At 44.2% G+C, this 12,323-nt stretch overlaps 1 protein-coding gene across 5 annotated transcripts in view; it reads left to right on the top strand.

Annotated features, from left to right (window-relative positions):
- tpst1 (tyrosylprotein sulfotransferase 1) overlaps positions 1 to 12,323 on the top strand; it is a 37,779-nt gene that overhangs the window by 12,075 nt on the left and 13,381 nt on the right. For all 5 annotated transcript variants that reach the window (XM_071471590.1, XM_071471591.1, XM_071471593.1 and 2 more), the window contains exon 2: positions 1,717 to 2,740. In XM_071471590.1, the coding sequence (XP_071327691.1) occupies positions 1,884 to 2,740 (857 nt within the window). In that variant the 5' untranslated portion in view covers positions 1,717 to 1,883. The remainder of the gene's footprint in view (positions 1 to 1,716; positions 2,741 to 12,323) is intronic.

Below are 12,323 nucleotides of genomic sequence, written 5' to 3'. Positions count from 1 at the left end.
GTTTTTGCAGGGAAGGAACAAAGTCGTTGATTAAAACTTCATGAGTGAGAAAAAGCAGATGACGACGTCGTGCATCATTCGGTGATGCTCGGCTCAGATGAGGATCCCGCCCCAATCCCTCGTCATGAAGGGGGGGTCGGCTGCGCAGTGCTGACAGCCTGTGGGGAAATTCATCTTTGATAGAGATGGTTTTTAAAACCACAAATATATCTTCTGATGGACATCAACACTTGTACTCAACACTTCTAAAACAGGTCAGTGAGCCAATCAGAAGAGAGGATCGGAGCCTCTCTTCTGATTGGCTCGCTGACCTGTTGTTACTAGAGCAACAGAAGGAGACATAAATCTACACTAAGATGATTTTGGTACTAAAAACCCCAAATATATCTCATGGATATCAACACAAATCTTCTCCATCTGAAGGTTTCTGCTCGGCTTTTTTACATGTGAGCAGACTAAGACTAGAACTATGATGGTAAAGCAGAGGAAATATTACGAGCAGGGATTCATCCTCATGTCCAAAGTTCTACAGGTCTAAACATTTTGACCTGATAGTGGCATTAAAATTATGTTAAGGTCCCATATTTAAAATATTTGAAACCATCTCATTGTGCAAAAATGAAAGCTGAGAAAAAAAAGAGAAAAAAGTCTCTCTGATTGGCTGAATGTTTCCTGAGTGATCCAATAAAAATACAGCAGATTTTAGGTGAACATTCAGAGAAACCAAATCCTGCAAGGTTGGATGGTGGGTCCAGGTGGGCGGGGCTTGGGGCGGAGCTGAGGGCATGGTGACTGTTTTGTTGTGACATCACAAAGTTCCAGAAGTCCTGACGGCTGGTTTTAAGGCTCAGTTTCTGAATACAGGCTGTGTGCATTTCTCTGTGGACTGAGGCTTTGATCCTTTCACAGTATTAATATAGAACCTAGACCTGCTTTATAATCACAAACACATGGACATCCACCTTTAGACTGGGTGGAGCTTTAAACTCCTGCTCTGATTACAGAAACTAGGTTTAAGGTCGTAGTTGACCACTTCCAACATCCTTTATCCAGGTCAGGTTAATCTAAGAATAAAGTCAAACCAGACTGAACATGTGGTTTGTGAGTGGAGCTCTGCAGTGCAGTGACCTACTGCAGCTTGCTCTCATCCATCACCTCCTCCTCTCCCGACTGTGGCTGCACTCAGCCCACAGCGTCTTACCTTCCAACAGCAGAGGAAAAGTTGTCCACAGCCCTCTGTGGTGTGTGTGTGTGTGTGTGTGTGTGTGTGTTAAATGTTGCAGATGATGTGTGATCTGCAGAGAATCAAAGCCAGAGGATGAGAAACAGATCTGTCGTTGGTGCTGAATTCTTCAAACTAACTCTCCATAAAACATATTTTCTGGGAGCAGCTCTGTTGCCATAATTGTGTTTGAAGCAGTTCTGTGTTGTTTGTGGTTCAAGGCTCTGCACAGACAAATTGCACAGTGATGTCAGCTTATGATCAAAAGGCCCATCAGTAAAAGAGTCACCACGTTTCTCTTCTTGACAAATGTTTTGTGTAGATTTGCTCTGCGATGCGTCTGATGTGCACACACTGCTGACGGGTCTTCTGTCTGTCACGTGTCATTTTAAAATCTGGTTCATTTGATCAGGTTTTGCTGTGAATTCTGCTCAGTGGATGTTGCTCCGCTGTATGATCAGAATTAACTGTGTCTTTTGTGTTTTGTGCCACAGGCCTCATGGAGCTGGGAACTCGACACCTGCTGTGCACCAGGGAGCTCGATCCGTGCCTGGTTCCCAGTAAACAACCATAAAGGGTGGGAACCGTAATTACCCTCAGTTCCTTCTTCCCATCCCTCCCCCTGTGGTGATATTGTCCTCTACTGTGTGCTGCCTGCATCATGATTGGCAAGCTGAAACAGAACTTGCTGGTGGCCTGTCTGGTCATCAGCTCGGTCACCGTCTTCTACCTGGGCCGCCACGCCATGGAGTGCCACCATCGCATCGAGGAGCGCAGCCAGCCGGGCGGGATCCTGCCTCTGTCGGCGCTGGGAGGCAGCATGCGGACCACCTTACGGACAGGCCAGAACCTCAGCACGCCTTTCATTTACAACAAAGACATGCCGCTCATCTTCATCGGTGGCGTGCCCCGCAGCGGGACCACGCTTATGCGAGCGATGCTGGACGCTCACCCAGAGGTACGCTGTGGCGAGGAAACCCGCGTCATCCCACGTATCCTGGCCATGAAGCAGATGTGGAGCCGGTCGGGCCGGGAGAAGATGCGCCTGGACGAGGCAGGCGTGACAGACGAGGTGCTGGACGCCGCCATGCAGGCCTTCCTGCTGGAAATCATTGTCAAACACGGCGAGCCCGCCAACTTCCTGTGCAATAAGGACCCTTTTGCGCTGAAGTCGCTCGCCTACCTGGCCAAAATCTTTCCTCATGCCAAGTTTGTGCTCATGATTCGTGACGGGCGGGCGTCAGTCCACTCCATGATCTCACGGAAGGTGACCATCGCCGGCTTTGATCTGGGCAGCTACCGGGACTGCCTTACCAAGTGGAATCGGGCCATAGAGACGATGTACACTCAGTGCCTGGAGGCGGCTGATAAATGCCTCCCGGTGCACTATGAACAGTTGGTCCTGCATCCTGAGAAATGGATGAGGACGCTGCTGAAATTCCTTGACATTCCTTGGAATGATGCAGTCCTCCACCACGAGGAGCTCATCGGGAAAGCCGGAGGAGTGTCCCTCTCCAAGTGAGTAATACTCCTTCATTTCCTTTTTCCTCTCCCGAGCCCAGCAAACTCCAAACCCTGACGTCTGCCACTCAGTGATTGTGTTCATAGGGATTGAAATGATGCTGCATTTGGTCTCTGCCCATGTTGCATTCACCACTGTCTGGTAGTCGAGGCAGGTGTCTGTCGAAGGTCTCAGTTTCAGTCTGTCCTGCAACACAACCTGGACTTTTCAAAATAAAACATGTCCAGCAGCGTTTCTGAAAGTCTGTTTTAGAGGCTGAAGACTCTGAAGCCTGAGGCTCAGTGTTTGAGCTCGTGTCGTCCACATCACCAGCTTCACTTTGATGTCAGTTGGAGGGGGCGGAGCCATGTGACAGAACATGAGGTTGTATTTTTATAGGGGAACAGTTCATGAACGCAGCATTGAGGAAAATATTAACTGACATGAGCAAGATGAAGGTGAGACGTTCTACATGTTGGTTGCTGAGACTTTTAATGTTATAAGTGTGGTTTAAATCAGGGGTTCACAACTTTTTCACCCTCATGTCCTGATTAAAAATCTGAAAAATGTTGGCGCCCCACATCCGACCCCCTAACAATACATTTAGATTCTCCAGTGCCCTGGATCTGGTCTTGTGTATGTTGACATGTATATGATGTGGTCCAGCAACATAAAAGCTCCTCTGCTTGTTCTACCAGTTATAGACCATGATATGAGAAAAAATAAAGAATGTTTTAAACATTTTTAATGTTTAAAACATTCTTTTGCAAATGATTTGTCAGCCCACTTTCAACACTTTCACGGTCCAGCATTGGGCCCCCGCCCCAGAGGTTGGGAACCACTGGTTTAAGGTTTAAGTTGGAAGCAGTGATGCCAGTGGACGTTCTCCACGTCGTGTCACGGTGACTGAGTCTGAGCTAGTGTGGTTGAACTGTGGCTCTGTCGCTGCCCTGGTTGTTGTCACAGAGAGGAGCTGGTGGTGACTGTGCGTCTGTTTCTCTGGGTTGAGACTCGTCCGAGTCGTTAGATCCACACACGACTCTTTAATTTCAGAGTAATTACAACATCGGCCGGTGTGATGTCAGGAATAGATTCTGTGTGTCAGCAGTTGGGTCAGACTGAAACAGCTTCATTGTTCACTCGTTGTTTCTTATGACATGTGGATCAACGTCCTGTTGCCTGTGTCCTACTGTTTAAAATCAGCTAAGAGTCCTCACAGTTGTTTCCAGGACGCTGAATCACTGTCACTGTGTCCCGCTGTTAAATTATGTTGAGTTTCCTCTTGGACACTGTGTGATTTCTGGAGGCTGTTTCTCTGTCTGTGGAAAATAAAGCTGGACAGACGCTGTGCAGACAACTTGTACCATGTTAACATTTAAAACACTTTGATCGTCCAGAACCTACGATGTGTCACTTTGTGCAATTTTACTATGATTGACAAGTTCTCCACCTGAGCAGAACAAGAACCAGTGTCGTGGGACGAGCTTGGGAAGTGACTGAACTTTCAAATTAAGATACTTAAATATAGCAGCTCATAAATGAAAACCAGCACTGTGCAAACAAATGCTCCACATGAACTAATAAAGTGTGTGATTGGTTGTGACACAGTTTTCTTCGAGTCAGGACTTTCAGAATAAAACCAGAGTGGAAACAGGAAGCAGATCGTGGATTGTGACTCTACAAAAAGATGGTCATGTGATCTGTTCTGCAGTGAAGTTCAGTTTGTATGTTTGTCATGGTGGACGACTGTTTCATCCACAACATGTGAAAACTGCTGCAGTTATATTAAAACGAGCTCACTACAGTTTCTAACAGATGATTATTACACTGCTCACTCTGAAGACCACAGCATCTGATCCATCTGACTGTCCTGCAGCCAGATCCTTTATCATGCAGGTGGTTAATTGTTGTCTTATGAGCTGCACATCAAATGACAACTGATCTGCAAAAATAATCTAAACTGAGTCACTGATTCTGGGCTAAAATTGGCCCAAATGCAGACAGTGTCAGTGCTGATGTGGTTAAACGGATATTTGCTGTTGTGAGACGTTTGATTTCTGTCGGGCTCACAAGCTCCACGTGGTGAACGGGACCCACCATATATCACATTCCCACCTCCCAACAGAAATGAGCTTGGACATGTCCATGTCTACTCAGCTCTTAACTGCGTAGCCTGGAGGGGAGGGCGAGGACGGATCGGCTATTAACGTGAGGAGAAGTGACATGTAGGTAAGCAGCGTGTCAGGCCTGAACGCTCACGCCTGTGGCCTTGAAATATATCCCTCCTGTGTTTTCACAGAGACTTTCCCTCATTACACTTCATTTGGAGTTTGAACTTCCTGCCGCTGAGCACAGCGAGGAACCGACTCATTAGCGACAGGACCATGTTTGCTCTGCTGTGAGCAGCTTCTCCTCATGGCCCTGCCTGGTGTCACAGTTGTTTTGGTTTCAGTGATTTGGAAGGTCGGCCTCTGGAAACTGTCGAAGGGGTGCAACCCTATTCCTCAGCTTCTGTCCGCCCCCCCTCCCCTCCCTTTGCTACCAGCAGCTTCCTGCCACGTCGAACCAGAACAAACTCCACAGCTTCTGGAGATGATTCAGGCTCATTGAGTCTTGGTCCACACATGAGAACACTCAGTCTTTATTAAAGCGTTTTCTCTCCTGATGTCTGTTGTCTTTACTGCACATGAACTCATCCCACTTCCTGTGAGGTCAAACATTTCTAACGTTTCTGATTGACTGCAGATTAATTTCTGTCTCTGACTGAGAGAAGAGTCAGAGGAACAAAGAGGACGACGATGATGATGATGATGATGATGATGGAGAGTCGGGGTCAGCAATAGGCTGGGGTTTCCAGGGGTAGAGTTTTTCTTAAGCATCATGTAAAGCATAATAATAATAATAATAATAATAAACATTATACTCTAAATGTATTATTATTATTTATAAAACTGTTAGAGTATCTGTGCAGATTTTCTAAGTTACAAGTTTGTGATTATTTATGATGACATCGAGGACGACACATGAGCTTGAATCTGCTCGTTGTTGTTGTGGTTGAGGTTCGGAGTCTTCTTCATAAAGAGAAGATTGACCTGTTTCTTCACCTCTTTAAATATTGACCTTTCACCTGGAAACAGTTTTCATGTGTTACGTTCATGTACTTTTGTGAGGACATCTGACAAGAGCGGGACCAAAGAGTGAGCGCGACGAGGCAGCTGGATGTGGCCCGGGTCTGATTTACTGTGTCTGAGATCAGTTCATTTCATCACATCAATAACTTCATCTTAAAGCACAGAACAGTTTGACAGTAAAAATGATTTTAATAGTTGAATATTGACAGACATCAACCTCTGACTGAAGCTTGTCAGTGATGAATCGTCATGTGATCCTGCTGGTAACAGACATCTGGTCCTTTTGAATATCTAATCACATCAGATTCACTCTCACAGGAGACGTCCTGGTTTCCTGACAGGGGCCACGTGTCGGTGATTAGTATTGACCAGGTCATTGTACTAAAGGTTAAAACAATAGGTCGTCTGTAAAGTGGCACATTGAGCATTGATTTGAGTTCTTCACTGAGGTTGTGTCAGCACAGTGATCCTGTTTAAAGCTTCACCACAGCTCAGAAATAAAAAGCAAACTATAAACTAAAAAGAGTTTTCCAGCCAGTGAGTGGGAACCACAACCACGCCTGTTCCTGACCAATCAGAACGTCCAGTTGTGGTTCTGGTCTGATCCCTCCGCCTGCTCTGTTCAACAATATGACGCCTGATTCTAAAACTAAATCACTGCCACAGGAAAATAACTGATTTTTTATATATATATATATATACATACTTACATTTAATGTGACATCAGGTCTGTACTGAAATATTCTTCGCAATAATTAAAACCAATTCAAAACTTAAAAAAAATTAAGAAGAAGAAAAAATGTAATATTCTTAATCAACTGACCGACACTTAAATGATCCTCTCTCTCTCTCTCTCTCACATAATAAAGGCAAAATGCCCAAAAATATAACTTTATAACTAAAATTCATAGAATAAAGTATCGGGCTGGACTTAAATGAGTAGTCATCTGTTGTGCTGCAGCTGGTGCTTATGAAAAGCTCCGTCCCTCTAATTTGTGTTAACATCATACTGCCACCAATTTATTGATTAGGGAATAATTTGAGATCAGATTTTAGTTGCTTTTTAAAATAAGTGAGAGGCCACACAAACAGAGGAGGTCCAGACCTTCTCTTTATAGTTTTATTTACAGACCCAACTGTTCCCACCCAGAGCAGGACTTAGAGATAGTGGACAGAAAAAAACCTCCTTTAAGAGGCAGAGACCAGGAGCAGAATTACATAGTGAAACAGGTTCAAGGTTTATGAAGTAAAACAAACATCATGAACACATCTGCTGTAACTAGAACATAGAAGCTCATCTTCAGCTGCTGTGTGACGTGTTGAGGTTCAAGTAGAGATGCTGTGGAGACTCGGGTGCTCTTCAGTCTTGTTACTACAACACTGGACCGTTACAGTTCAGTGGTGAGGACCCTCGAGGTTCTCAGCAAGGCCACACTGTCCTTGTCTCTTCATCCTCATCATCTTGTGTCCAGACTCTGCAAAATCTCCTGGAGTGGTCGTGTTTTCTTGGAGCAGGACTTGTGTTTAACAGCTTGAAAAGGAAAAACAAACGTGAGGCCGAAACAGACTGAACGTCTGCATAGAGAGGGAGAGTGAAGCTGTTTGGGATCCAGAAGCAGATCCTGGTCATTTAGTGCACACGTCACCGCTCCACAAATTGATTCCCATCAAATATTAATGAATGGGGACCTTAACCAGAGCCCTGCGAGCTGAGCAGATGCAGCGTGGAGACGCTGCTTTGTCCTGCACGTCTCCATCCGACAGCCCAGAGTCAGCAGAGACAGTCAGAGACAAAGTCCACAACGCTTTAGATACAGCAGTACAATCAGATGTAGTACACTGTGTACACAGTACACTCACTACTGTGCATATTGCTGTACTTGTCAAGGTGAACACAGTCGTGCTCATAATAGTGTGAGTAAGGGAGAAGTAATCTCTGCATCATTTTCAATTAACACAAAGAAATTAGGCCCAGTTTCATGTATCATCATATTTATCCTGTTGTTGTGGCCGTTGCTGTAGTTTTTGCCTGTGGCACAGGAAGATGACCCGTTATCTGTTGAAAAGCTCTGATTGGCTCGGCACAGTTTTGTATCTTCTGTGTGTGACCTTTACCAAAATGTTTGTCTTCAATGCTGAGACCCAATGATGGCAACGCTCGATGAGCCTGTCAAAGGGAGAAAGTTCCTCTGTTTGTGAGTGTATGACGTCTTTATAGTCGCAGGTAAAAGGAGTCTCTCACATTTCAGCCCCTCCAGTAATGGAGGTCGGTGCTCAAACAGTTCAAACTGTCGCCATCTTGGCAGTGTCTGATCCACAAAATGGTCAAAGAGGTGGGGCTTGTGTGGAGCTGAGACTTCAGTGCATGACAGTTTGAGGCAAGGATACACTCACCCACCTGTCACTCAGAGAGGCCACGCCCTCAATCCTCCATCACGTTAATCTTTAATAAAATGTAAACAGGTGAGTTCTATAAATTCAGCCGTACAGGTGTCATGAAGGAGGAAATGATCTCTAGAGACCAGAACAGTTTCTGTACCAGGCTGTAAACATGTTTCTGCTATAAAGACATTTGAACATGGGAGTCTCTGGGGACTGACTCACTGCTGGAGCCAGACTCTAGTGGTCGTTAGAGGAACTGCAGCTTCTTCACTGTTGAAGCTTCAGGTTTCAGACCTGGGGGCTGATGTTTGAGCCGACCTGGGCTCTAAATTCCTCCCATGATATAGACTCAGGCAGGACGCCACATTCTGAAATATATCAATAAACCCATTTACTAAACGCAACACAGTCGAGTTAACAACTGAATATTTATGGGGCAGTAAAAATAACATTGCACAATAATTTGACGTGAAGAACTGGAGGCTCATTGAACTGTGTTTGTCACAGTAGATTTTACCCAGTAGAGGTTGTAGAGTAGACGTTATCCCTCCCCCTGAAATGGGTCCTGATGCAGGCTGATGTAAGAAGAGGCCGACCACAAGTGGCCTTCAGGGCAGCGCAACTACCTTTTACCATCATCAACATTTCTGCCCCACCTCCTCTCAAGTACTTTGCCCTCAGTGCATTAAAGTCAACCCCCATGACACCTGGCAGAAGATGCGTCCTGCCCACTGCAACCACCAGCTCTCCTCCGTCCCGCCGCCCCACGTCTCTATCCACATGAAGATCTCAATCAGCGGGCGGCCCGGCCCCAGGGCAGGACCTTGTCTCAGCATTAACATCAATTACCCGTCTTTGATTTAGTGGAGGCTCTGCCCAGCTGAGAGGCTCGATCCATTACTTATCCCAGAGCAGGGATAACGCTCCATCCTATTTGCGATCTTGATGCCTCCATCCAGTCCTCTCTTCTCAGCTGCTGGTGATACAGAACACCACCTTGGGTAAAGGAGGCTCGGCAATGAATAATTGACAAGCTGGAGGCTGTAAGAGCCTCATCCTGAAGGGAAGTGGTCATGTGACGGGCGAAAAGGGTTTTTTTTGTTTTTTTTTTGTTTTTGTCACATCAACATTTATATGTTGTATTGTGGTTGCAAATGATTTAAGCTTGATGACAGGAACCAGACAGACGGGATGTTTATGATTGTGAATTTTATTGTAGTGTTGAGTATCTGTATCTGTTCTTCAGCCTTGGTACTGAAACAAACATGGACTACCATTCAAAGACTGTTGGGGCGAATGATTGTGATGTGAAAGTGCAATTTATTATTTCCAATAGATGTTTTAATTTAAATTTGACTGTTTTCTGAGTGAGCTAATAAAAATACAGCAGATTTCAGGTAAACACTCAGAGGAACCAAATCAAAGGTTGGATGGTGGGCCCAGGTGGGCGGGGCTTTGAGCGTGGCTAAGGGCAGGGACTGCTTTGTTGTGACATCACAAAGTTGCAGAAGTCCTGACGGCTGGTTTTAAGGCTCAGTTTCTGAATACGGGCTGTGTGCATTTCTCTGTGGACTGAGGCTTTGATACTTTCACAGTATTAATATAGAACCTAGACCTGCTTTATAATCAGAAAACACATCTACCTTTATAGATTATAGCATCTTTAAAACCTTTCACACATTAAATGCAGCTCAAAGTGTTTTTACATTTGATGCAGAGCAGAAAATAGAATAAAATAAAATACTACATCATAGATGAAAATAGATTAAAACAAAAACTTGTCCACCACTAACTGGAAAAAGGTGAACGTCCTTAAAATGCCTTTAACAAATCAGCGATCATCTTAAATCCTGTGATGGAAACAGAAAAGGATTTTTTCATCATTGATTTATCTGTCAGTTATTTTCTCAATAAATACAATAATAAAACCTGCCACTTCTAATTTCCCAGAATCCTAAGAGGCTGATTTAAATGACTCTTTGTTTAACCAACAGATTAAAAATATTCAGATTACTGACGTGTAACAAAGAGCAGCAGCAGATTGGAGAAACTGAAGAAGGAGAATTATTGACACTTTTGTCTGAAAATCTTCATCAGTTATCAGAACAGTTTTATTGATTAACAAATTGATTCATCATTTCAGCTCAGTATGTATGCCTTTGTGTTGGACTGTAGGAGACTGGGACTGGAGACCTGTTGAGACCCGTTGAGACCTGCTGTCTCAGCTCAGGGCCTCATTGTTCACCTCAGTTGTGATCAGTGTTTTTTCCGTCTCAGGTTGATGGTTTTGAAGGATTTTTAATCTTTTACAGATTTATCTTAAAACCTGGGAAAGGACTGAGTCACTGCTGGTTCTGGTAACAGCAGAGCTCAGACCTCCACCTGGGAGGTGTATTCAGTCTTAATAAACTCTGTGTAGTTAGTGAGGTCTGGTTGCAAATATAAAAACTGTCAGTCTGACTCCAGGATTATTAACCTGCTCACTATAGTCGTGCACTAAACTCTTCATATCTGTCTGGGCTCGACTGAGCTCATTTTCTGGTTTCCTATTCACTCAGATTAGATTTTATAAATAACACTTAATGAGAACAACAACATATTTACACAGGTGCTGTGGTAAGGTTTAATTTTGGTGTTGTGACGACACCTCAGCTCGTCTGGCACCAAGAGTCTAAATCTGTTTAAAATTGCTGATTTGGTGATGAGATGACTCACCTCCTCACCGTGACTCATGTGTGTCGTCTTGTATATGTTGTGGTGTGTTTGTATTTCTCTGTGTGTGGGTGTGTGTTTCTGTTGCCTGCCTCTAACATGATAGTGAAGCCGTGTGTCTTTGTCTTTATCAGTTTACGCTGTACGTCGACACTCAGCGGCCTCTCGGGTCTCGATGGATTCACCTAAAGTGATTCCCTGCCCATTTGGTGCAGAGTGGATGTTTGGATGGCGGCCCGTCTCTCAGAAACCTTCTCCACCGTCCTCCTGAGATGACAAAACCAGCTCACTCTATTAATCATGCAGGAGACTCTCTAGCCGGACAGTGTAAAGATTCAATTGCAAAGTAAATGGATTAGAGGAAAGTGAATTGGCAGATTGAGGTATAGACTCAGACAGGAAACATAGGGATGGAGAAGCTGGAGATGGTAAACTGACGCGTGTGTGTGTGTGTGTGTGTGTGTGTGTGTGTGTTTCACCATGAGAGGCTTTTATTCTTCATACAAGCTGCCCGGAAATAAAAGGTGGAGGTGGACTCCATGTTCAGGAAAACATCATGGTATAAAACATTTAAAGCTCCATCCAGTCTAAAGGTAGATGTCCATGTGTTTGTGATTATAAAGCAGGTCTAGGTTCTATATTAATACTGTGAAAGTATCAAAGCCTCAGTCCACAGAGAAATGCACACAGCCTGTATTCAGAAACTGAGCCTTAAAACCAGCCGTCAGGACTTCTGGAACTTTGTGATGTCACAACCAAGCAGTAACTGCCCTCATCCATGTAATCTGAGCCTTTCATATCAACCCTAACAAGCATAAAGTTCTGTCATGAGATTCAAGTTATTGATTAAAAAATAAATGATTGTTAAAAACAATAATTTATGATTTTGTAGAATTTAATCTTAGTTTTGTATTAATACTAATTATTGCAGCTACACCTGTAATCAGAACGAGCAGATCGGATTCATGCGCTGCAGAAATTCCTAGAAACTTGCTGGTAGAGATGCTCATGACTCCACATCTCCAGACTTCCCATAATGCATTCTGCACAGTCTGCAACACTGATATTGATACCAGTCACAACAGATAACAGTTCTACTGTTTGCATTTGCATTTTTAAATTGTTTATTTTCCTTTTTTACATATTTACTTCCTGTTTCCTGGGTGTTGAGCTGTTGTAAAATCAGTTTCCCTGCAGGATCGTTGATTTTCTTCTGGTTCTGATCCACATCTTCACTGATCTGTCATCAGGTCCCTGCTGCTGCTCAGAGGTGGTGAACCTTCAGAAAACTAAAGCTGTCCTGTAGGTCTGATCCCTGTGCTCGTTAAATATTTAATTTCACACAATAAATAATTTAACCTGCTGTGACATGATG

Source organism: Trachinotus anak, unplaced genomic scaffold (assembly GCF_046630095.1).
Source record: "Trachinotus anak isolate AG129_WGS33_773 ecotype Australia unplaced genomic scaffold, CSIRO_AGI_Tana_v1 ptg000034l, whole genome shotgun sequence".
Taxonomy (NCBI): domain Eukaryota; kingdom Metazoa; phylum Chordata; class Actinopteri; order Carangiformes; family Carangidae; genus Trachinotus; species Trachinotus anak.
This window is presented reverse-complemented; position numbering and strand designations above follow the sequence as displayed.